This window comes from Cheilinus undulatus, linkage group 4, assembly GCF_018320785.1.
Source record: "Cheilinus undulatus linkage group 4, ASM1832078v1, whole genome shotgun sequence".
Taxonomy (NCBI): Eukaryota; Metazoa; Chordata; class Actinopteri; order Labriformes; family Labridae; genus Cheilinus; species Cheilinus undulatus.
This window is the reverse complement of record NC_054868.1, coordinates 47830387-47856534: the sequence shown is the minus strand read 5'-3', so window position 1 is coordinate 47856534 and position 26148 is coordinate 47830387. Positions and strand designations below refer to the sequence as shown.

The following is a 26148-nucleotide window of genomic DNA, read 5'->3' as shown; positions in this document are numbered from 1 at the left end:
GTCCATTAAAATAACAGTTTTTACAAAAATAAAGAGTTAAGGGAATTACATGTACAGGAACATTAGTATATACAAAGATGTTTTAAAGTTTGATCACAACACTGAAATCCAAAGTCTGCGTCAGTGCCCAGTAAACAATTAATGTTAAAAATTATTCCTGATATGTACAAAATCAGATCCAATGTGGACCACTTCTAACATTTTAAAGACTCACAAACATCCAGGGAAGAATTTTTGTTTAAAAACCTGAAAGTCATGAACCAGATTCATTCTAATCCACCCGTCTGTAAAACATAAATTACCTTTTTGACTGTAGGAGAGCACGATTCAAACAGGAAGGAGAAAGAAAACCAAACTAAACATGACACACTGGAGTTTTTACAAAGCATTCACACAAAGCCCTGTCATTTTATGAAGAAATATCAGCTTATGGGGAAGAAAATATGAGATTTAAGGAACACATTGAAGATCTTCTATAAGAGATCTTCTATCGAAGATTTTCTATAAACTCAGCATTTAAATGTATTCTGTGAGGCCTTTTTTTGTTACCATATTAAACTTAAATGGGCAGTTTAAAGCTCTGAATCATTAGTAAGTGAATCTTTAAGGCTGCTTTTTTTCAGAATCTGCAGTTCTCAAAGGGATAAGGTGATCTTTATGTTGAATGTAGGGTCATCATGAAACACCAGAATTTTAAACCTTTACACCACAACACCAAAAGAGACATCCTTGGCAACAAATATTGGGTAATTTCTTGTTTTAAACTACCAAAACTCAAAAGGTAAACTCCTGCTTATTGTCCCAATTGCAAAAAAAAAAAAAAAAAAAAAAACATTGGCAATGTTTCAGCACTGAAATGCTGCAGAGGTATTGGAGCAATTTAGATAGTTTGCTCTAAAACTGGCACACCAGATTGACTGTTCCCATATCCTTAGAGATTAATTTCACTTCCATATGGGCAACACCCCACAGTCCCATGGTTCTAAAGTAGTGGGTCAGGACCTAAAAGTGGGTCCCAGAGGCTTCTGCAGTGAGCTGCATGCATGCTTGGGAATAAAAAGTTTAGGTTGCATGGTTGTAAATAATGTTGGTTGTCATTCAATGTTAAAAACAAAAGGAGAAGAAGTGTAATTTAGTGCTCGTAGTTTGGCAAAAAGTGGCACAACCTATATAAAGTATGGGTTCTTTTAAAGACAAAATGGACTGGGGAGAGCTGTGACACCATCAAGAAGACATGACAAGATGCTTTACACTATCTCACGTCCAAACTGTGTTATTCCTAATTAGAAAAATTCGATTGGTTGAATTATTTTTTTAAAAATGTATTTGTCAGAGTAAAGGTGGATCCTGAGGCTTGACCAGGGGAGATTCAATGCCATTAACTGGACAAATGTTCCATCTATCACACTCATTACAGGCCAGTCAGAGCAGCAAAACATCTCTCTTCTGAGATGCATCAATGAGGCCCGTGTGTGCATACCTTCTGCAACAAACTAATGACGTAGTAGGAGTGCACCACCCTGAGAAGCAGGCCAAACTGCATAACACAAGGTCAACAGGGAGCTGTCAAAGCAGTTTACTATCAGTGGTACCAGTAGGGAACAAAAACTCTGGTAGCTGGTTGTGAGAAGAGCTACACCATCTTCCTACTAAGAAAACCTTTCAGTGAGGTCATTGGCTCTTCTGTTAACCCCCCTGAGACTGATGTTGTCGTATACAAAAAGAAGAGACACCAGTTATTTGACTTTTTTCAATAAATGTGAATATTTTGAATAGCTTTTTGTCACAGAATTATTATCATTTAACTTTTTGGTCCTCAAGAGATCGGAGAACAAGTTTGGGGAAAAAAAGTATTCGAGTTTTAATTTCCATTTAGTTTTTTCTTTTGTCTTTATAATCCTGCAACTTTTTGAAAATTCAAATGACATTGCTGCAGCACACATATTCTTAAAGCTCAGGTTGTCCTAAATTAAAAGATGTTTAGAGCTTGACTTTGCATTACAGGGTTTATGTTTACCAAGCTTTTTAAGACAATAAGTCCAGGCGAGACAAAATGGTTAAAAGTAGCTTAGGGCTTAGATGGTTAATAAAGGAATGTTGTTCAGTTCTCACAAAACTAGAGTTATTGTTTCATCCATGCTTCCTGCCATTTTTTACAGGCTTGCAGTCACTATGACTAAACCTCACCTGTAGTCACTGCATCATTTTTCTAAAATGACTCTGATTGGTCCGATCATTTTCTGACCAGGAACAAGGGATTCACAAGCAGCCAGAAAAGCTCCAATCCACAATGTCCATGCAGAACCGAACACTGTTTGGACCAATCAGTATCATTTCAGGAGAATGAGGCGGTAGCTTTGGGTGAAGTTTTGCAATGGGTTTGCCATGGTTATGGGTGGGGTCTGCAGGTGTATCCAGTGGCTGCTGTTGCAGTAGCCATTAGCTCAGATGTAGCAGTAGGAAAGTGGCAGTTTAATATGAACTGGACCACATTTTCTTTTTTAGAACAAGAGAAAGAGCCACACCAAAAGCTTGTCTTGGCACAGAAGACATTTTGCATGTCCCTCCACCAGCGTTGGCATCAGTTTTAGTCACAGAGAAGCTCCACCATTAACAGTCTACAGCAGCAGTCAGCTCAAGAGAGGCGCATGCGTACAACTTCACTTTGTCTTGTCGCTCTGATTGGCCCATCACGAATGAGGCAGACAGAGTGTTCCACCAATCACCTTCCGAGAACTTTTTGACAACTTCCTCAGCACTTTCTATGGGAGCTTTCCCAGACAAATGCAAAATACACCCATGGAGTAGATATGTGAAACAGCCGATCTGGCATGTCAGGTTTGGGGCCAGTAGCCTCAAGGTTATGTCTGTGTGCTAAGAAAGGCTGGGTTCAAATCCAGTTTCTACTGCTATCCAGTGTCAGCCATCAAAGATAAGAATGGACACCCAGAAATAAAACTTGAAAAGCTGACAACCTTGGCTGGGCACATTTTAGGAGCAATGGTATTCATCATTTAACAACAACAACCCGTTAAAGAGCCTGAAAATTTAGAACTGAGCTCCAGCAGCAATATTAGCAGGCATGGCTTTGTTTTGAGTCCTCAGATTAGAAGAAATAGAAACAAACTGAATAATTTCATTGATCAGAATTACATTTCTCTGCTGTTTGAGCCCTCACACGACTCCTTAACCTCCTATTAAAAACCTTTGATCCAAAAGTGGCTGTTATATAAGTAAAAGACGATATAAATACATGTCACCTCATCAAAGGGCAGCCGTCTCAGTAAGCTTGTTGTCGCACCATAAAAAAAATATGTGTCTCGTATTCGACACAGAGAAAGAGCTTTACATGAAAAGAGAAATTCAGTTCAACATGTAATCTAAGACAACAGGGTCAGACGGAGTCAGTGGAGAGTTGTAATACGGACTAAAACATGAGCAGAGAGCAGGAAACAGGCGTCTGACCTCTGTTCTTTAACTCCTATTACATCTGGAGAGTGTATGTGAGGAGAAAATGTGTGTGTGAGAGAGAGAGTGTGTGTTTGACAGCGTTAAGTAGGCAGATTAAGACTAGAAGGGTATTAAAGCTAACAACTGGAGCACTGAACCCAATCACATCACTGCTGGTGAGTCATTAACCCCTCAACATCGTCGTTCTCCGAGTCTCTGTGCGTGTGTGGAGCACAAGCAGGCAGGAGGAACGTCAGATCTTGATTGATGCAGGCGACAGAGGGAAGGGCATTCTTCTATAAGTGCTTTAAACGCCACAGATACAGACGCACACCCTCACGCTCTCTCCGTGTTATCCCCTGAATCACAGCCTGAGCACGCTGACATTAAGACTACAACAAGAGCAGCAAAAAAAAAAAAAAACATCAAAGTGAGGAGTCGCAGCGCTGTGTTTTTGCAGAGCATCATCCCTCTTTCTTGTTCCCCCAGCCGAACAGTTTGGACATCGGAGACTTCTTCTTTGGTTTGTCTTTCTTTATACCTGAGAGAGAATGGCAGCCAGACAGTGAAAGACAGAGAGACAGAGAAGCAGGATTAGAGACAAACATGATAGATAGCTTTATAGTTCTGTCAGATCTTAGAAGGAAAAAAAGATTTCCAAAGCAGTCTCTGCAGCACAAACTAAAACAGAAAACTTTGCCTGTCTGTGCGAATCACTGGCTGTATATAAAGATGGACGGGGCAGCAGCTGTCCTGAAGTGAACCCTGCTGATTGGCTGCAGTCCTGCTTTTTTAAAATACATAAAATACATTTTTTGTTAAAGCTGAATTCTGTCGTGATCATTATCATGTGTATCCACTGTTTCCCACACATCAATAATACTCAAGTGGGCCACCCAGTCTTGTTTATTTTGTTGTCTAAATCATGAGTGAAAATGTTACTCAACTACATTTTTTCCATGTAGAAGACAAGACTTAAACAAGTAAAAATTAGAGTTTGACAAAAAGTAAATTTAGTTTTCATCAGGGAGACTAAAATGAGACTAAAATGTAGGGATGTTCTGATACCATTTTTTCCTTCCCAATACGATTCCGATATCAAGGTGTTGGGTATCGGCTGATACCGAGAACTGATCCAATACCACTGTGAACTTTCTGGACTAACTGTGAAGACTAGCAAATTATATCAGACCGATATTTGACTCAGAACATAGCTGAACAAATCCAATCATAATGTACAGCATCTCTGTGGCCCTACAGTTGTTTTTTTGCTAATTGTTGAGTTTTAGTGTTAAACATTAATAATAATAATAATAATAATAATAATAATAATAATAATAATAATACAGGGGGCTGTATCACAGGCTATCTCTGTCTCTAATTCCATTATGCTCTATTCAGGCAACATGACTTGATTACGGAACAGCCTGCTATTGGCTGAAAGACCCTCACAAAGAGTAAACAATATGGCGGTTGGCATTCAATTAAGCATTCAAGCGGTAATTAAGGATCACTACTGGATTTAAATGGATAAAAAGACATTCAATATCAGGTTTGCTGGTGTGGATTTAATCATTAAAGTCCCAAAAAGTCACACGAGTTCCAGGCTCACTGAAAATGCTGCCGCAAGGGATTCAAAGGCATCAATAGCATCAATGGGAAAGCACAACGACTAGCTTCAAGAGGAAAAACAAGTAAGAGGCAACGATTTATGGTTCAAAAGTTATTTAACTTTTGATAAACTGTGTCACTTCTTCTTCTATGACAGCGCTGGTCTAGAAGGCATTTTAACAATCACATTCAGAGAAAAAGTGTCACCCAGCCACCATACTTTGCTGCTGCAGTGAGTCCTTTGGTTCTTCTTCTCCGCTCTAAAAATGGTAGCTCATGCATGAAGTGTCTTCCACCAGGGAAGAAGAACTGATTTCCAGTTTATAGCGCTAACATTTAGCATGGCTAAATGAAGCAAAATATAAAGCTAAACCAAACGGTATCAGATCAGTGCATAAACTCGTGTACTCACCGACACCAATACCTGCATTTTAAGCAGTATGGGACGTATTTCAGAACTGAAACAACCCTTCTAAAGTGTTAGTGCTGGACTGTTTGACAATTAAAATCCATGATTTTTCTTTACTGTGCATATAAAGTATTTCAGTATTTTCTTAGTGTATTTTGAATCAGTTCAAATATTGATAGTGCATTAATGAGTGTTTTACACTTTTAGTAATTTTACAACTTGGCTGATTAAATAAGTTCAAAAAGAGAACTAGAAAAGCACTCAGAGAGCGCAGTCCCCCACCATTAGCCCTATCTCCCAATAGTGAAGAATCCCTTAAAAACATTCCTGGATCCAGACAGCGATCCGGATCACTCCCAAAATCTAATTTGCCGATTACTCCCTCCCTGGTGGGGTGGAGACACGGTGAGGCAAAACATTGGCTTCGCTACGGGTGGGCTGTCATGGTGGAAGCATTGCCTGTCCGTGCCAACAGATGCACTGACAGTCTCACCCATTGTCTCACTAGACAACTGGAAGTCATGGCAGAGGGTGAATGTTCCTCTATTTCTCCCAGCATTGTGAGTATTCTCGCTACATTTCGCTGTCTTTCTCTCTGTTAGACTCCGATTCATCTCCTCGACCGGGCGTGCGTCTTTCAAACTCTATAAACTCTAAAACTTTAAATAGAAACACACCAAAAACATGCTGCTGGGGTCGAAGTTACTCATGTCCGCCATCTCCTGGTGTAAAGTGGTAACAGCACAGACCTCTGCCATTAGCCCTGTCTCCCAATAGTAAAGAATCCTTTAAAAAATTCCTGGATCCAGACGGTGATCTGGATCACTTCCAAAATCTAATCAGTTCTTCCTTATGCCATTTCTGACATTTCCTGAAAACTTCATCAAAATCCGTCCATGACTTTTTGTGTTATGTTGCTAACAACCTAAAAAACAAACAAACAAACAAACCCACCCGATCACATAACCTCCTTGGCGGAGGTAATAATGTTGTGACTTTAAAGAACTAAATTGTAAGGACTTTTTATTGACTAAAACTGGACTAAAGTGTTTTTGAGTTTTTGTCAACTACAACTACACTAAAACTATGAGGGTTAGAAATGACTGGAATGTGACTTAAACTAAAGGTCATTAAATTTAAAGACCAAGAAATTTAAAATAGCTGCCAAAATTAACAGAACCACCCAAGTATTTTTGCTGACCATATTTTCTTATTGTTGTTTTTTAAATCACAATTTATGCAAAAGAGGTGTTTATTTATGTACAGATGCACAACTGGAAGAGCAATGTTTCATTTCAAAACTGTAAACAGTGATGTGAAAATCCTTTTGAGCCTAAATTAAACTGAATAAGGTAAAAAGACAAGATATTTAGTGTTCAAAATGATATACTTTTAGATTAAAGTTCTATGATTCTTCTACAAAAGAACACTTTTGAAAAGGTTTGACTTTCTTCACTTTCTGAAAGACTGCTAATCATGCTATCAAGTTTATGAACAATGTTCCTCAATGTGCAATTGCAAGTCATTTAGAGATGTCACTGTCCACAGTCTATAATTTAAAAAAACATTCAGAGACCCGGTGGAATGTCTGCACTTAAGGGGCAAAGCTGAAAACCAACACTAAATGCCAGTTCATCAGGTGGCACTACATTCGAAACCATCATAATTGTGTGATGGATATTACAAATCGGGCTCAGGAACACTTCAGAAAAACATTGTTAGTTAACACAGTACGTTCCTGTATCTGCCAATGTAAGTTATATCCCCATGCTACCATGCAAAGTGAAGGCCATATCAATAACATCCAGAAAAGCCGCCAACTCTCTTGGCCCGAGGTAATATGAGATGGACTAGCCTACAGTGAAAAGTGTGCTGTGGTCTGACGAGTCCACATTCAGATTATTTTTGAAGAAAAACAACATGAAGGAAGAAAATACCATCCAGATTGTCATTAATGCAACATTCAAAAAACCAGCATCTGTGATGGTATGAGGATGTATTAGTGCCTATGGTATGGGTCACTTGCACATCTGTGAAGGCACCATTATTACTGAGAGGTGCATGCAGGTTTTGGAGCAAGATATGTTTCCACCCAGGTGATGGCTTTTTCAAGGATGTTCATGCTTATCTCAAGACAATGCCAAGCCACATTCTGCACGAGTTACAACAGCATGGCCTGGCTGTAAAAGAGTACAGGTACGAGACTGGCCTGCACGCAGCCCAGACTGGTCTCCAGTTACAAGTGTTTGGAGGATTATAAAGCACATGATACAACAGAAATCTGCTCTGTTGAGCTTCAATCAAGATGTGCATCATGCAAAAATGGGAACGAATTCCAATTTCAATGCTTGAGGAAAGAGTATCTTCAGTCCCAAGATGCTTACAGAGTTGTTAGGAGAGGGGTGATGTAACATAGCAGCAAACATGCTCCTGTAACTTTTTTGGAACATGTTGCAGGCATCAAATTAAGAATGTGACTGTTATTTTTTTTTAAAGTAAGTATCTTATATGTTTAATCCACATTTTAGAAAACATCCCAACTTGTTTGGAATTGGGGTGCATTTAATCCATACATATAAATATAAATATAGATATATGCATCCTATACTGGAGCTTTCTATATAAAGATATTGCTGTTAATCTTCAGACCAAAGAGGTATGTGCAGTGGCTGTTGTAAAAAGTTGAGTGCTTGATTTCAGTAAACTAACACGGCTGTTCAGAGTTGTAATGAACAGTGAAACTTTGGCATTAACTTTATGAATACATTAAAATGAAATGGCTAGTCTTTAGCCCACAGTCTGCATTCATTCGCTGTAGCGTAACGACCTTTCACTGAAGTTCAATAAATCTCCTCAATTTCAGCCCTGCTTTTTTAGTCATGAATTGCAAATGAAGCCGGCTTTAACTCTCCTCTATCAGAGGGTCAAATTAACCAGCTACTTTATCCATTTATTTAATAGAAACACCACTGACAAAAACAGGGGAGGGGGCATTTTGTTTGGTGCTTTTTCCATTAGCAGTCATTAGATCAAATGAAATAAAAACATCGTACAGTGGCACCCTTAAAAATGCAGCACACTCAACACATTTCCATAAACCACAATGAGAATTCTACCTACTTCAATTAGAGGCGTCCGCAGTGGAAATCATCAATTGGATAATTTATAAGCCAGCTAAGCTGCAGTGACACCGAGGTGGTGATAACTAATGAATAGTGTGTGTGTTGATTTGTGTGTGTAAGGGGCTGGAGGTGGTTTAGACACTCACTGAAATTCCTCATCATCTTGTTCAGCTCCTCGTCCTCCTCTTCCTCCCTGAGAGAATGAAGAAAGAATGCAAAAAGTACAGATTAACAGCAGTGCAAACCTTTTTGAGCACATACATGTTTTTTAAACATACACTAACACCTGTACACTCTTTTGCAGGTGTTTGGATGCACTTATCAAACCAGAACACAGCATTACTTTCAAACTGAATTAGAGACTTGTTTTTGCAGGTCTAACCAACTGTGCCCATTCTATCCAATTTGCAGACTGATGTCTATGAATCGATGAAGTTGTTGGCTTTTTATCCACATTTGCCTTGAAAATATTTGCTTTCTGTTCCCCATGCAAAAAAGTCCTTTTGAATTCAAAGTATAAGCATATTTTTTATTCATTAATAGTCTGCATGAATGCTTTTCTGCCATCTGAAAGCATACATATCATTGTCATCATGTGACATTTATCCATGAAACAAAAACAGTGGATTACTATTTATTAAATATGCTTCATGGAAGGCAATATAGAGTTCTGCACCGGATCAGCAAGATCGGTGACCTGCGAAAGCATTCAGCTACAGGGCGAATACAAATTATATAATTTTGTTGGTAAAGGCAGGTAGCAGGTGACAATAAAGAAAAGACAAAACCATAGGCTATATGACAATGATTACCATCGTTTTACATCTAAATAAGCAAATACGGTCAAGTATTATCAGAATCAGAATTTCTTGAAGCTTTTAAGTATTTTGTGCACAGTATTTATAAGTGTTTATTTGCTCATTTGTGGACTTACACTTGGTGCAAATGCACCATAGGAGCCTGGGGGAATTAATCAACAAGTCTCTATGTCACGCTCCCTCTCACATTTTGAATTTTTTTCTTTTACAGTCTATTTTATAGTATATACAAGTGGCCAGTCATTTTAACAAAAATCTGTATTCAGTGATGTATGCATGCATTTGTAAGTGTGTGTTTACATGCATGAAAGCTAGGAAAAGGTGCTGAGGTAGGCTTTTCTGTGTGCACAACATGCATGAGCCAGAGAATCTGCTGTACTGCCATTGTTGTTAGGGAAATGATTACACAGCAGCTGAAAACAAAGAACGTTAGTCAAAAGTTAGTCCCTGTATGTAAACATTATGTTTAATCACGGGTCAGGTTGGATGCGGGCAGATGCGGTTTTGCAAAACAGGACACATGCATGACTCTGAAGCTGTTTTCATTTAACACAGTCCTCAGTTCATAAATGAAGCTCAGCATTAGTTCATGTGGGACATGGTAGTCATACGCCAAGCCATGACCAGCTGACGGCCAGCTGATCCCACCCTAGCTCCAACAGCCAATCACAGCTCTTTCTCTCAACACTCTGCTTGCATCAATGCTGATGCCCCATGCTGCTGCTGCTAGCAGAGCTTCACCTCCTCCACCCCAGCCTCCTCCTTTATAGCATAAAGCTTGTTGAACCTCCATATTCTTATTCATGCTACTACATATTAGTTGCTTTTGAACGAATTTCTTAATATTCAGTACGCATTTTCATAAATGTTTCTATCTATATGGTTGAATCTAGCCATGCACTCCTTTGAAAGTGTCTGCTTGACTAACCCAGAGAGCATCTCTAGAGCAGAGCCTTCTCTGCCAAGTAAAACTGAACAACCATTTTGCGATAAAATGGCAAAATGTATAACGCAAGCCTTCCTGACTGAACAAGAGTTAAACAGTAGAAGTGGGCAGAGCAGTGTGCCTCAACTCAACTTGGAAATGTCAAGTGGAGCAACAGGGGTTAGGGGAATGGTAGACGGAGTAAAAGAGGGTGTCAAAAACCATGAACAATGGCAAAAAAAATCTTACTTTAAGGCCTGCATCCATACTACGCATTAACAATACATCTTCAGTGAAGACCTGACACCGGACCTCACTTGCCTGAGTCTTATGCAAATAACAATCCTATTCTAATTAAAGTGGCTTGGAATCCTTACATGCTGATGCTGCCAGCAACAGGAATGGATGGGGGCAATTAGCCACAAGCTAAGGGGCTAGCAGTGCCTCTTTAACAGCTTTTCTCCCTCTTGTCATAATCTCAAGTCATATCAATCTGAGCAAGGCTAGACAGACAAAGCCATGTTTTAATGTGCGCCAGGACGTGTTGTGTCTACAAAACCAATCAAGTCTAGATGAAAGCATCCAAGACTGCCTCTGTATCCAGTCTGAGCTATCAAACTGTTTTCAGCCCACCTAAGTCCACACAAAGTATTGAGCTTTACCACCTGGCATCCAAAGCCAGAAACGGATAGAAATCCATGTTAAGGGGCGCAGGTGGCCTAGTGGTTTAAGGCGCGCCCCATGTATGCGGACAGCCTGGGTTTGAATCCGGACTGAGGCCCTTTACCCCATGTCTCCCCCCCGGCTCTCATCCGTTTCTGACTCTATCCACTGTCCTTCCTCTATCAAATAAAGGCACAAAAATGCCCAAAATAAATCTTTAAAAAAAAAGAAAGTCCACAAAGAAATCAATACTTGACATGACCTGTTACAACTAAAAACAAGGATTTCTCTAGCTGTGAAGTAATGTAGGTAATCGGCTAAAAAATGTAATTTAATTTGGATTTCAGTTTAAAGATTCAACATCTTATACATTTAGGGTCATCTTATTTGTTCTATGTGAAGAAGTTCATATTTGCTGATGTGTTTTTTAACAGCTGTGTTCACCTGATTCTGTCCTCATCCAGACCCTCTACGATAGCGTTTCTGTCATTAACTATCTCCATCAGTTTGTTCATCAGCTCCTCCTCTCTCTTGCGGTCCCACGCTGTTTTCAGACGTTCTGATCAAACACAAGCACGTTAGTCTTTGATGTTAGATGCATCTCATGTTGAATTCACTTTCTTTGCTCCAAATCCTCACCTGGTTTCTCCATCAGTCTCCTGAGCTCCTGCTCCACACTGGGCTGCTGTTCCTCCAGGTCCTGGGTTCTACCACTGGAATTAGAAGATTCACATGTTATTATGTTGTTTTCATTCATCTGGGTGTAGCATATTTCTCTGTACAACATGTATATGTTGATCTGATAAGGTCATTATATGCAGGGTTCCCTTATGCAGCATCCTGCTTCACACTTTCAGTCCACTGCAGCCAGCAGGGGGCGAGCTGTCTGCTTTCCAGGACGTCCTGCCGTGGGCCGGAGGAGGGAGGACACTGGGAATTCAAACTGTCAACCTTCTGGCTACAAGTCTGTCTCACTAATCGCTGAACAGTGGCGTGGCCCTTCTCTTAGAGTGTTTGTGTGTCTGTGCATTTGTCCTCACATGTAGACCAGTTCAGACTCCCGGCGCATGGCCACCTGCTTGTTCCTGATCAAGTTGAACCACTCGACCATGAGTTCATCCATGAGAGAGTCATCTTCACCCTCTGAGACACAAACATACACAGTTAATCCAAACACAGTTAATCCCATTTCCTCCACTTCCTGCCAATCTGCCTCTTTTTTGTTGAAGAGGAGGCTCATAAAGGGTGTGAGCGTTTACAATCTCACCTTCTTCACTGCTGCGAAGCCTCACTTCCAGCTCCACTCCCCTCCTCTCCAGCTCATTCAAATTATCCTCGATCTCCTGCAGCTCCTTCAGAATGTCCTCTTTCTGAATGTAGTCAGGCTTAGTCTGCAGATAAAATACAAAATTGAGAAAAATTTCAGTGGAGATGTGACCAAATCATAAAGGAAGAAAGTAACTCAAGCTTCACCTTTGTTAAACATATACATCTTATGTTTAAGCCACAACATGATGGAAAAAGGACGTTGCATTTAGTAACTTAGTGAAAAATAAGAGTCACAGTTACAAAAAATGAAGCTTCAGTTTGGCCTCTTTGTTATGTCTTCTTTTAGTTATGGCAATTTTATGGAGTTCGCTTGGCAGCAAAAATGCTGATTGACTCAGGACAAAATAGAGCTGTGGTTCTCGACCATTTTTCCTTTGAGCCCCCCCCCATTTGTATATTAAAAAGTTGAGGTCCCCCTCCAAAGACTCGTATGAAAAAAGGTGATACAGTGCTGTCATAAGTCAAAATTGATTGTTGTGTTTTCATTGATAAAATCCTGAGAAAATATGCTACTTACTTTTCTTACAAAAAGACAACTGTACAACTGTTTTATGAAACTCAGCGTTCATTCATGCAGGACACAGTAGTCATAAGCCAAGCCATGATCAGCTGATGGCCAGATGATCCCAATTATCACCTCCCAGCTCCAACAGCCAATCACAGCTCTTTCTCTCAACACAGCAGTGTATCTAAATACGACGTACTTCTCACTAATCCCTGCTTGTATTAATGCTGATGTTACACACTGCTGCTGGCAAAGCTTCACCACCTCCACCCCAGCCTCCTTCTTTATAGCTTAAAGCTTGTTGTACCCTCATAAAATTCATGCTAATATGTATTAATTGCTTTTGAACTAATTTTATTGTATTCTTTCCAGGGAGCAAGTCAATGCATCCTGCTTTACTAACCCAGGGAGCATCTTTTAAGCAGACTTTCTCTGCCAAGCAAAACTGTATATCCCACTGCAATCAAATGGTAAAATGTATGATGAGAGTGTTCCTGACTGAAATTAGCATTTTACTATGATTTTAGTTAGTATGTGCAAACCTAAATGGCTGGGAACCAACGGTATGGAGGATTAATGTGGCCTACAATAGTCCAGGATATCTTCATTAAAAGTTTATTCTGGCAAAAACTTTTTAAAAACTGTACATTGATGTTTTATGAGGTAAACAAAAGCTACTTTTCAGTTAAAGCTTCTGTACCTTGACAATCTTTGATTCTGACTTGGTGCCATTTGTAGTTTGGTCTTTCTGACCATCCAGGAATCCTGAAAAAGAAAAGAGATAAAAATCAAATGAAAAAAAATCAAATAAATATGTTAGAAACAACAAGATATTTTAGTATGAAGAGAAAACAACTCGCTCCATCTCTTGGAGAGAGTACAGATGGAATAATATTTTTAAAATGTTTACATCAGCATAGAAAAAGTCTAGTGATAAGAGATGTTAGAAAAATTGAAGCAAAAATATTTCCCATCATTATCATAGTTTCGGGGGTTACCCCTTAATCGAGTTCTTCAGGACTGAACTACAGAAATGCATAGAACATGTATTAAGAATAAAGATCCTTCTTTCTGATCATACTGAAAAGACTTGATATATTTGATATAACCATGAACGATAAAATCAGATTTAGAAGCAAGATGATTAAACTGTATTAAATCAGATTAAAGACCACTGATGTTACCCTTAGATGTTGGAGGAGTGACAGAAATGCTCGGAGTGGAGAGATGAGAGGAGGGTGAAGGCTCGACTGAAACCTCTGAGGTCTGTGTCTTTCCTCCTCCATTAGTCCATGGCTTAGGTGAGGACTGAGGAGGACCAGTCGGTCTGTAATGAGACAAAGAAAGAAGAGAGACTGGATTTAATAAGTGGTGACGTTTGAGCTTGATCAGGTACTCCCAGCCCGGGCCTGCAGCAGTCTGTGTCTTTCCTCCTCCGTTTTGATTCATGAGAGTGGGAGGAAAGGTCATCTGGGGGAAGAAACCGTGAGCACTGAGCATATGTCGCACCGCGGAGGACTCTGCTCAGTCTTGACACCATTTGGAGATCACACGCATGTGGCGGAAGGGAAAAGGCTGAAAGCTCCGACTACGAATGATGGCGGAGACATTTGGAGGAGCAGCAGGTACAGGCTTCCTGTGGGAGGACTGGTTGGAGAGATGGATGAAAGACTGGATCAAAGGATGGATGGATGGACAGGACATCAGGAGGAAATGAGACCTTTTATGGTAACGCTTGATGATGTCATTGTAATGTGATTTTACTGGTGTGTGACGTTGTTGAGATTTTGGATACTGCAGAACTTTGTAAAACAAGACAATCAGTTACTTTACTGTTTGATGGCATCAAAAAAATGCAAAATAAATTGGCCAGATTTTTTTCTAATTTTGGCACCCAAGACTTCTATTGTTGTCGCTGTGGTATAAAAACAGGTAATGATATTGTTTCATTCTCACTAGAATCATCTCAGATTTAAAATATCTGGTCTGCTGACAACCTTAAGGTGTTTTGATAATCCCTGCTGGGAGAGTCAACCATTATGGAAAATAAACTGGAAACCTGAGTGTTGTGACAAAACTGAATAAGATGCAGTCTTTAAAAGGTCTTACTTTGTTTCTTTGGAGACAGGTTTGAGTTTTGACCTCCAGTCTGCAGGAGACTCGTTCTCTGACGCTGCTGAAAGAAAAAAAAAAAGAGGTTTGAGTTTTACTTCCTTCATTATACCAGAGTTTCATTCTCTATCATTCTCTATCTATTTCACATCCTTTTTTCCACAATACTGTGATAAAGATCAACCTAAGGTCAAACCTACATGGAGAACAATATAAAAGCAGTCCACATTTATCACAAAAGAAACTGTAATAAAACACAAGACAGAAAAACTTTGATTTTGAAGGCTCATTTTTTTATGTTTGGAAGAAGCATGACTAAAATACTCAAAACTCATGGTGCATCTTGTCATTTTATATTGCCTTTAAGGTGCATATTGATGAATTAATAGATTTACTCACTTAGGCTTTATATGGCTTTGTAAAGCTGACCTGTAGTTTATAATAAATGGTGAGCATTATGGACACCACAGACGTGTGTTGATTTACACCTCTGGCTAACTTTACTGCCTCGAATGCACAAAAAAAACACCATTAACCCTAGAACACAGGCCCAGATGGTTACAATATATAGTGTGTAATACTTTGTCTGAAAACTGTTAACAAGAAATCTAAAAAAAAATCAAACAAGGGCTGCTGATAGCCTAGTGGTTATGTTTGCACATCATGTGAAGTTGCTGACCTCCAAGTAGGCAGCCCAGATTCATATCCAGCCTGTGGCTCCTTTCTAGCACGTGATTCCCCTCTCTCTCTCGCTCTCATTTCTCCCCCCAGTATCTGCCTCCATCCAGTGTCTCATCTCTCAAATAAGGCATAAAAGCCCAAAAATTAACCAATTCAATCGGAGTGAACAATTTTATTGTGCCTCTTTTTTCACAGTTCATGAAGACTGGATGTTAAAATAACTTCAAAGTCTGAATTAAGGTTTTGGGCTTTTCATTACTTTTATTTTGTTTTTACCTTGTGTTTTACATTTCAGTTTAGTTTTAATCAGTTTTTCCTGCTAGGTTGCTAGTTTAGTTTAGTTTTTATTTTGCAATGCTTCGTTTTAGTTTAGTTTAGTTAAGTCTATGGGCGTTCTGTACCATGTACATGCACACCTTCTCCTCCCTCCATTCATCCCGTTCATCTGCTTTCACATCAGTGAACTCTTTCTGACCCCAAGCACACTTTAGTATGCTCAATGTCTGTCGTCATGTTTTAAGTCTTGTACTAATGTTAATTTCATTTTATTTTTACTTTTATTTATTTTCATTTATGATTATTATTTTAGTACTTTTTCTTTGTTTCAGTCTTTTATGATTTCATCTATTGTTGTCGATTTCTGTAATATTTTTTATCCGTCTGTAATTTGTGAAGCACTTTAGGCGGCAAGCTTTTATGAATGAAAAGTGCAAATAAATAAAGTTGAACTGTGTTGAGATGATTCGATGGTGTTCTGCACATAGCTGATTTGCAAATCTACCAATAAGAAGAGAGAAGAGACAATAGTGGCAACCTCTCAAGTCTGCATTTGTGCAGAGAACTGCATCCATCCTGCAAGCTGCTATGGATGGTTTTATTATTTTAAGACGCCAACACTGACCCTCATCATACTTCCACATCTACCAGCAGAGGATGAAATGAGTCTGTGCTGTACAGATGAGACTGTTTTTGAAAAGACAGGACACATTTAGAATCGCCTTTACAGCTCTAATTGCTGATGAGGGCCCAATGTTCGGGCCTTGTTGCTTTCATTATTCCCACATACAACACCCAACTGGTCAAACTATGTCACTTTACATCATTGGCACCCAACAATAGGTTCAGGCACGAGGCTTTGATGCTCTAAGGTTGTAAAAATCAGATGTGTACATATTTGCATGACTAAAATCATGATAAAACCCTTTTTGAATATTTTATACAAAGGTATTTTGGTCAGAAAAATCTATATGGACATATCATATGGGTTTTATTAATTAAACATTTAAAATCAATGTTGATTTTTTTACAGCAGTGTATCACTTTTTTATTTGTGAGGATCTTAGTAGGTCAGCTTTTCTTACATACAGGTAAAAGGGAAAAGGTTGGGGATTAATTAATTGAATATTCAATTGTATATACCTCCTATCTTATTTGATTTATGGTTCCTACCTGCAAATTACTGCACATTTTGTTGTATTCATTTAGTTCTATCGTGGTGAAATTCCAGAATTTCACCCCTGGGGATCAATAAGCTATCATTATATCTTCTGTATTTTCCCAGAGACCACCTCTTCAAGCAGACTTGACCTGGTGCCAAAGTATCGTATGCTTGTGTTCACACTGGCCAACTGGAACCAGACTCTGGGCTCAAGTGTACTCAGATGCCTGATATAAAAGCGCCTTTGGTAAACTGCAGGTGGGTTAGGAGAAAAAACACAAACTGTGCTGACAGTGATTTTTATGACCTTGTTTACAGTTTATGCTTACATGGAGTAATCTTAAAAGTCCAGTTTCAGTTAGATTAACAGAAAAATTCACCTTTTTCTAACTGCATGTGTGCAAATTGATTGCTATGAGGCCAAACTATCAAAGGAGAATTTACCTGATCTGTTTGGTGAAACACTGCTGGGTTTTGAGCCAGGCCGGTCTGGAGTTCTGGCTCTCTTTCCCCCTGGGGTTGGAGTTAAATTTGAGGTCTCTGGAGTCTGCAGGTCATCGAGGATCGACCGGTCTGCTCTCAGCCTCACCCTCCCTCTGACTCCTCCTGTCTCCTTCTTTGGCGTCTCCACTTCAGAGGGTCTGATAAGAGGGGATAAAATGCTGTTATTCACCAGTAGGGGGCAGTATAAAGCTTAATATTTCACATATCTGTGTGCTCAGATGACTTACTTGTCAGTCTTCTTCAGCGCTATATTGGTCCATGCAGGTTTACTGTTGTTATTGTTGTTCTCCTCAGCCAGTTTTTTAGAGATGAAAGCAGCAGCTGATGCTTTTGATTTACTGCTCTCACTCACCTTTCCTGAGTCTTCACCTGCAGCATTTTCCTCTCCTGTGTTTGCTTCTTTTTTGCCAATATTTACAACCACAGTCACAGGCTGACCTGTTGAGATCCCTTGACTCTTATCAGGCACACTGGGGTCTTTTTTGACATCAATGTTTATGGTTGTTGTCTGTTTTTCTTTCTCGTTGGCAGTCTTAACTTTATCAGACACATTCGAATCCTTTTTAAAGAAAAAGTTTGAGAACCCCGTCTTTTGTTTTTCATTTGCAGCAGAGACATTCTGATCCTTTTTGAAGTCAGAGTTTGTGGTTGTAGTTTTTTTCTCTTCCTCCTTACCAGTTTTAATTTTATCGGTTAGATTCCACTCCTTTTTAAAGTCAGAGTTTGAAGTTGTAGTCTTTTTTTCAGCCTCATTAGTGGTCTTAACTTTATCAGGGACTTTCAAATCCTTTTTAAAATCAAAGTTAGTGGTTGTAGTCATTTTTTCTTTTTCATTTGTAGTCTTAACTTTATCAGTGACAATGGGATCCTTTCTGAAGTCAAAATTTGTGGTTGAGGTCTTCTTTTCTGTGTCGTTTGCTATCTTGACTTTCTCCGTCACTTTTAAATCTTTTTTAAAGTCATAGTTTGTGGCTGTAGTCTTCTTTTCTGTGTCGTTAGCTATCTTAGATTTATCCGACACATTTGCATCCTTTTTAAAGTCAAAGTTTGAGACTGCTGTCTTTTTCTCCTCCTCATTAGCCGTGCTGTCTGACTGGAAAAACTTGAGTTTGGACTGGAGTGTCTTTGCCGCCATCGCTGAGGTACGAGGAGCTGGAGTGGGCTGCATGCTGACGGAGGTGGTTGTGGTGGGAGGAGATTCATTCGTAGTCCGTGCATGTGTGAGTTTGGAGACTATTACAGGTGGCTGACTCTCTTTGGCAGCAGGAGACGGATCTGAAGTATGTTTGGAAGGAGCAGGAGTAGAGATGGAGAAAGTGGGAGTGGCGCTGGGTTTCTCCGACTGCCATGATGGTCCCGGTCTGGAGGGGGTGGTAGTGGTGCTGGTTTTGGTGGTGTCTGGTAGAGGAGTGAATTTGGATAAAGCGGTGTTTGTGGGTAAATCTCTGAATGGTGTCAGCGTGTTTACTGGTGACAGTGCCCTGGAAGACAAAAAAAGAGACAGTATGAAAATGAAAATCTTCTCACATCTTTCTGCCACTCAGTGGCTCCATGAGTAAGTTGAGGCCATATTTTAACTAGAAAGAATTTTCAATTCACAAAGCAAGTAAGCAGCAGAGGTGGGCAGAGCAGATTTTTATATAGTTAGGTCAGTAACTTTTTGGACTACAACACAATTTCTATAGTTTTGCTTCTATTTACCACCATAGTGGATTTAAAATAAAACAATCCAGATGTGACCAGAGTTTAGGCTTTCGGCATCATTTTCACAAAAAATAAAGCAGTTACTATTTGGGAATTAGAGCCATTTTACTAAGACTACTCCATTATAAGGGGGTCAAAGGTATTTGGACAAACTAAATGAATATTTTATATAATGGCAATTTCCGATCCTTTGTAGTCAAATACTGTCTGAAGTCTGGAGTACCAAATTCTGGGCTTTCTCCCTAGAGATGTTGTGCAGGGCCATTGTTGCATCTGCCTTTAGCTGCAACAAGTTTGTGGGTCTTTCTGCCTGCAGGTGTTGCTAGTTTTTGTGTCTTTTTGCCTGCAGGTGCTGCTAGTTTGTGGGTCTTTCTCTTGCAGGTGCTGATAGTTTGTGGGTCTTTCTTCGTGCAGGTGTTGCTATGTCATTGGTCTATATGTCTGCAGGTGTTGCTACATCATGGGTCTTTCTGAATGCAGGTGTTGCTATGTTGGGGCGAATTCCTGCCTGCAGGTATTGCTATGCTGGGAGTTTTTATGCCTGAAGGTCTGCCAGTTTGTTGGTCTTTCTTCCATAAGCTGCTACAAGTTTGTGGATCTTTCTGTCTGCAGGTGCTGCTTGTTTTGTAGCTCTCTCTACCTTTAATATCACCTTATTTGTGGGTCTCTCTGCATGCAGGTGCTGCAAGTTTGTGAATCTCTTTGCCTTAATTTTTTCCTATTTGTGAGTCTTTTAGTCAGCAGCTGCTACAAGTTTGCCAGTCTTTCTCCAAACCTTTAGCTGCAACAAGTTTGTGGGGCTTTTGGCCTGCAGGTGTTGCTTGTTTGTGGGTCTTTCTACCTCCAGCTGCTATGAGTTTGTGGTTCCTAATGCCTGCAGATGTTGCTTCGTTTTGGGTCTTTATGACTGCAGGTGCTGATCCATTGTGGGTCTTTATGCCTGCAAGTGTTGCTACGTTGTGGGTCTTAATGTCTGCAGGTGATGCTACGTTGTGGGTCCTAATGCCTGCAGGTGTTGCTACGTTGTGGGTCTTAATGCCTGCAGGTGTTGCTACATTGTGGGTCTTTATGCCTGCAAGTGTTGCTGCGTTGTGGGTCTCATTGCCTGCAAGTGTTGCTATGTTGTGGGTCTTTTTGCCTGCAAGTGTTACTACATTGTGGGTCTTATTGCCCGCAGGTGATGCTACATTGTGGGTCTTAATGCCTGCAGGTATTGCTACGTTGTGGGTCTTTTGCCTGCAGGTGCTACAAGTTAGTGGGTCTTTCTGTCCGCAGGTGCTGCTTATATGTGTATCTCTTTGCCTTAGGTTGCTGATAGTTTGCAGGTCTCTCTGCCTTTAGTTTCAACTTATTTGTGAGTCTTTCTGGCTTTCATTGCTGCTTATTTTTTCACAGTCTTTCTACAAACCTTTCAGGTGCTTCATTTGTCTTGTACTTACAAAAAAAACAGGCAATGCAATAAAACTGCTAAAGTTAGTCGTTGATTTCTAAATACTTACAGTTTTTTAAAAGGGACTATGCAATAATTTTTAAAAGTATGATAGTTATTCTGCAGTGATGATAATATCAATGTAGCCCCTTTAGTAATATTTATTGCACATCCGTGCTCTAGACCTCATATGTTACAAGAGTATGTTATTATGGCATTATTTTTCATGGGCCCTTACTTTGCACAGTGCCTGTGATAGAGCTTCCCATCCACTAGATGTCGCTGCACCAAATGAACATGTTTGTTACAGGAGACACATTTGCTGCTCAGGGTGCCGGTCTGATGAGGTTTCTCAAAAGGAACATCCTAGAAAAGAAGAGGAGGGGTTGAAAGTTCAGAGAGGTTATAAAAGCAGAAATGACTACTTTCTTTGGGTGTGAGAAATCTGAAGCAATGTGGGAGTTTTTGTTTGTGTCATAGCTGTTTGGTACAGACGTAGTTGAGTGTTTGGAAGAAATTAGGTCATTTTTCATACATTTGACTCACAAATTTCCACATTTGTCATAATTAAAGCCTATTTCAACTCTTTCTGGACACATGAAAGTGTGTTGTACAACTTAGGAAAGCTTGTGATGCACTCAGGTTGTAGAGATCACCTGTTTGGTATTTCTGGTTTGTTTCGGGGAAGGAGCAGGCCGGCTGATGTTGGATGAGGGGGGAGGGCTGTTCTCTCTGGCCGGCTTTGAAGAGGGAAACACTTTAGACGTCACCGGCTGGTTCTTCTTCCCTGGCGTTTCCCCAGTGGGAGCTTCAGCAGGGCGTTTAATGCCTCCCATACCCCCGACTGAGGAAAACACACAAATAAACACACATTACACATGATTACAGGCTCAAAGGCAGACACAGTGAGACACGGGTACTCACTTGGAGAGCGTCCGTGGAAGTAGTTGTAGTACTGGGAGACATATGTCAGGATACTGAGGCGGTCGGGGACTCTAAGAGCCACCATGTCTTCTGCATCCAACAGTGCAGGAATTCCCAACTGCTCCTCTGCGACGCTGAAGGCCTGGAAAAGACATCGATGTTATCACACAAAACAGAGACTCAAGATCTGAGGAAGTGGTCAAAAACGAAAATAGACCATTAATGAAAGAGGTAAATTGTCTAGCTTTCTGAAATCTTTAAAAAATCAGGAGATTATCAGCATCTTAACATTATTTTGATAAGAAATTAGCTGTTTTATATTAAATCTAAGTTCATTTTGTGTCATGCAAAATGTGAATAAAAACAGAAAACAGTCACTTTAAAATTGAATAAAGCACAAAGACAAAAATTGATGTTCTTACTGATAAACTATTTTTTTGTTTTGGAAATATCCACACATTCTGGATTTGACACCTGCAACATGTTCAAAAAATGTTGGGACAGGGGCAAAGGGAGACTGGGAAAGTTGTGGAATCCTCAAAAACACTTGGATGACTCCAAAAGTAAGCAGATTGATTGGTAACAGGTGATAAAAACATGATTAGGTTTAAAAGCAGCACTCCTGAAAAGGCTCAGTCGTTCATAATCAACAATGGTGTGAAGGTCTTCACTTTGTTAAAGACTGTGACTGCAAACAGTCCAACAGTTCATGAACAATGTTACTCATAAGCAGTTGCAAAGATTTAGAGATATCATCTACAGTCCATAATATCATTAAAAGATTCAAAGAATCAGAGAAATCTCTGCACATAAGGGGCAAGATCAAAAACCAGCATGGAATGTCTGTGACCTTTGACCCCTCAAGCAGCACTGCGTTAAAAACCGGCATCCTTCTGTGATGGATACTACAACATGGGCTCGGGAAAACTTCAGAAAACTATCTTCCGTTAACACCCTATGTCGCTGTATACAAGCTAAGACTCTACCATGCAAAGTGAAAGCAATATATCAACAACCTCCAGAGGTGCTGCCAACTCCTCTGAGCCTGAGCTCATCTGACATGGACTGACCTAAAGTGTCACCTTTATTGTGTGCTGTGGTCTTATGAGTCCACATTTCAAATGTTTTTTGGAAATAATGACCATAAAATCCTCCAGGCTAATGACAAAAAAGACCATCAAGATTGTTATCAATGCAAAGTTCAAAACTAGCATCTGTGATAGTGTAGGGTGTATTAGTTACTGGGTCACATGCACATTTGTGAAGGCACCATTAATACTGAGAGGTACATTCAGGTTTTGGAGCATCATATGTCTCCACCAAGATGTCATCTTTATATGGGACGTCCCGACTTAATTCAGCAAGAGGATGCCAAGCCACACTCAGCACAAGTAAAGCCTAAACCACATACTAGCACAGTCTGATGTTTGGCAAAATGATAGCTCCCATTATTTTCTATGAAGAAACCCACACCAGCGGTGGCCAGATGCTTGTGGATACATCGCACTGCACGCCACTGCTCTATTCCCGGTGTGGCCGGCCGCAGCAGTGTTTTCCTGAGAGACCAGCTGTTTTGACAATCTCTGTTGCCAAGTGTCTGCTCTGTTTGAGAGCAAAGAAGAAGAAATTTAGCACCATCTTCTATTCAAGGTGTTGAATAAGTGGGGGGCCTTGACCACTGGTAAAATACCACTGCTCTTATGGTCTTTTCATTAACCCAGTGAGGCAGGTAGGTGAGCCCTGAGCAGGCTCTCATCTCTGGGATCAAGCACCTGCAGCGACTGGTGGGGAGTCTGACCACTAACGCACGGCTGCTGGTGTGTGCTAGGAGTGGCAGTCATACAATGCAACGCTGCATTGCTGGTGTGTTTAGTGTTTATACCCATATGACATCATCATATTGCAGGGACGTCCTTGATTATTTCAGTGCAATGCAAGCTACATCCTGCACAAGCTAAGACAGCATGGCTTCACGATAGAAGAGTGATGGTACTAGACTGACCGGTCTCCGCTGTGAATGTATGGTGCATCATGAGGCACAAAATACAGCAATAGAAACCCTGTTGAGCCCCTTTTCCTACTTTTTTGGATCATCTTGCTAGAATCAAATCCAGAAAGTGGCTATATTTAAAAAAAAACAATAACATTTATCAGTCTGAACATTAATAATCTTGTCTTTGTGCTGTATTCAGTTGAATAAAGTTTAAAAATATCTTGCAAATCACATTTTGTGTGTTTTTACTCACATTTTACAGCATCCCAGCTATTTGGAAGTTGGTATTAGGGGTCTATTCACTGAGCACTCATCCTTTTATTGGGACAAAGTGTCTTGTTCTTATTTTAAATGACATAAATGATACTCTGTCCATTTTTACTTCCTATTCATTTCTATTTTCTTGCAGGACTCAGCTGAGGCCTCGTGCATTCTTTAATAAAAGCTGTTTCTTCTACCGTCACTTTCTTGCTTTGACTTCATATAAAAGCCTTCAATCTCACCACAGATTAAATCAACACCTCTTGTGTTTGGTGAGTCAGGAATTTCTAAACTAGACTCACATTCAGAGATTCCAAGGAAGCAGAAAAAACAGCAGGCTGAAGCAGGCCAATGTGAAAAAAGAGCTTTCACTTTATCAGTAATCTGATGATCAAGGCAGCAGTAAAAACCTCGGTTTATTTTACTGCTGTCCGATACTCTAATCTCTTATTCTTGTCTTATTAAAGTTCATGAATAGTGACACAAAGCCACTCATTAAAGCTTGCTCTAGTGACACTAAAAAAGGAGCAAAGTGTGCGATGTTGGGCCTTTTCAGTCAGAGGACTCGCGGTCCAAGAAGGAAGCTCCAGGAAGAAATTAAAAGAAGAAGAATGCAACAAATCAGCCAACGTCAAAGTGCCAGATTGAAACACTTTGAATCTGGCAATGACTTCTCCTCTCAGCTATGTTTGGACGCAGACATCAACGAGTCTGGAAGATCCTGTTACCTAACATCAGGTGGTGCTGATGCAATATGCGGAGCGGATGCACATGAAGAAATGCCACATGGCAGAGGGTGACAGTTACTACCATTACTGATTATTCATTTATATTTGGATGCCTTTGTTGATTAATTCAGTTAAGACATTGTTAGATATATTTTTGCAGGTCTCAACAGCCGTGTTAACATGACTCACACCTTCTTTAAGCCTAAACTAACACCAGAGTTTAGCATGCAAACAAAATCACAACAGCAATCCTACCATGCTGACAAGTGCAATCCATCTTATACACTTCAAAGATGCATGTAATGTTTTGTTGGTGGTGATTGGTGTACACAACATTCTTACAAAACTGATTTTTTTTTATCTCGAACCACCAACCTGTAGATTTCTCCCCCTCTTCCTTGAAAAGGCAAGTCAAATCATGCAAACACTTTTGCTATTTCTACAGAGTTTGACTTGTCTTAAATGCATTACATTTCCCATGAAACACTAGCAAAGCTTTTTCATCTTGTTTTCACAACCATGTTCACCAACTCTGACTCTCTTGGCCTGTTACAGCATACCTTGTAGGGTTTTTCCATCACCACCTGATAAGAAGTTGAAAGGTGTTCCACTGTTTGCAGGCCAGTGCATCATATAATCAGCAATAAAATACAGAAAGGACCCACAGATCTCTGTGGCTACAGCAGGTCTTAAGTGTAACAGACCTGAAGCAAGCTAGCCTTAAAGAGATAGTTTGTGTTTTTGAGGGGCTTAACAAAACCGGTACTACAGCAAGTAGATTATAGTCCTCATGCAGGAATACAGAGCCATGTCAGTCTGATTTAGAGCTGCAGTGGTGGAAATATCCACAAATATAAAGTACAATAGGGCTGCCAGCATTAATGCATTAATTGTTAAGTGTGTAAGGTCCGTACTCAGTGCATTAGTTTTTCTTTAATAACATTAATCACATGCTCACAGATAGCTCATTAGACAAATCAGAAGTCATCTAAATCCTTGTGATATCAAACATTTACCATTAACTGTCCCCTTATTTCCTTTTCAATCCATAAAAAGTTCCTTTTTCCACAGTTAATTTCATTCCACAGCCTTGTATCTACCTGACGTTATTATTATTGTCATTTTCCTTCAAAATAAAAGCAGGTCTGTATCAAAAAAGAATTATTACCTTTAGATTTAGTCAGAACAAAAATGAAACAAGAACAGGTTTAAAAGCAAAGTAGTGGATTTTTTTTTTAAATGGGACAATGAAAAAGGGAGATTCAAGAGAAACTCTTAAATAAATAAGCTAACAAAAGTAATAACTGCTTAATCAGAATCTAACCCTTGTCAGCCCTAGAGTACTATTAAAGTGAAATCTTTTTTATATGACTATGGGCTAAAGATCATGTCTCTAGTGGCCCTGTCTGCAGTCGTGCATAGTTTAACTTCTGTAAAGTAACTCTTTAAAAGAGATTGAACTCAGGGCACCAGTAGCCAAGTGGAAATGTCTGCACACGCCATGAAAAGAGGCTGTTGTCTTTGAATCAACTGGCCTGGTTT

At 39.9% G+C, this 26148-nt stretch overlaps 1 protein-coding gene across 3 annotated transcripts in view; it reads right to left on the bottom strand.

Moving 5' to 3' along the window:
• Nucleotides 1-799: 799 nt before the first annotated feature.
• Nucleotides 800-26148, bottom strand: part of LOC121508095 (MICAL-like protein 2) — a 40124-nt gene continuing 14775 nt past the window's right edge. For 2 of the 3 annotated variants that reach the window (XM_041784609.1, XM_041784612.1), the window contains 14 exons: nt 21625-21766; nt 21357-21544; nt 20939-21066; nt 17795-19048; nt 17508-17704; nt 14942-15008; nt 14017-14159; nt 13533-13597; nt 12266-12389; nt 12039-12141; nt 11638-11711; nt 11443-11557; nt 8739-8785; nt 800-3991 (listed from right to left, as the gene is read on the bottom strand). In XM_041784609.1, the coding sequence (XP_041640543.1) occupies nt 3915-3991; nt 8739-8785; nt 11443-11557; nt 11638-11711; nt 12039-12141; nt 12266-12389; nt 13533-13597; nt 14017-14159; nt 14942-15008; nt 17508-17704; nt 17795-19048; nt 20939-21066; nt 21357-21544; nt 21625-21766 (2724 nt within the window). In that variant the 3' untranslated portion in view covers nt 800-3914. The remainder of the gene's footprint in view (nt 3992-8738; nt 8786-11442; nt 11558-11637; nt 11712-12038; nt 12142-12265; nt 12390-13532; nt 13598-14016; nt 14160-14941; nt 15009-17507; nt 17705-17794; nt 19049-20938; nt 21067-21356; nt 21545-21624; nt 21767-26148) is intronic. The other variant, XM_041784611.1, reaches the window with a different exon arrangement.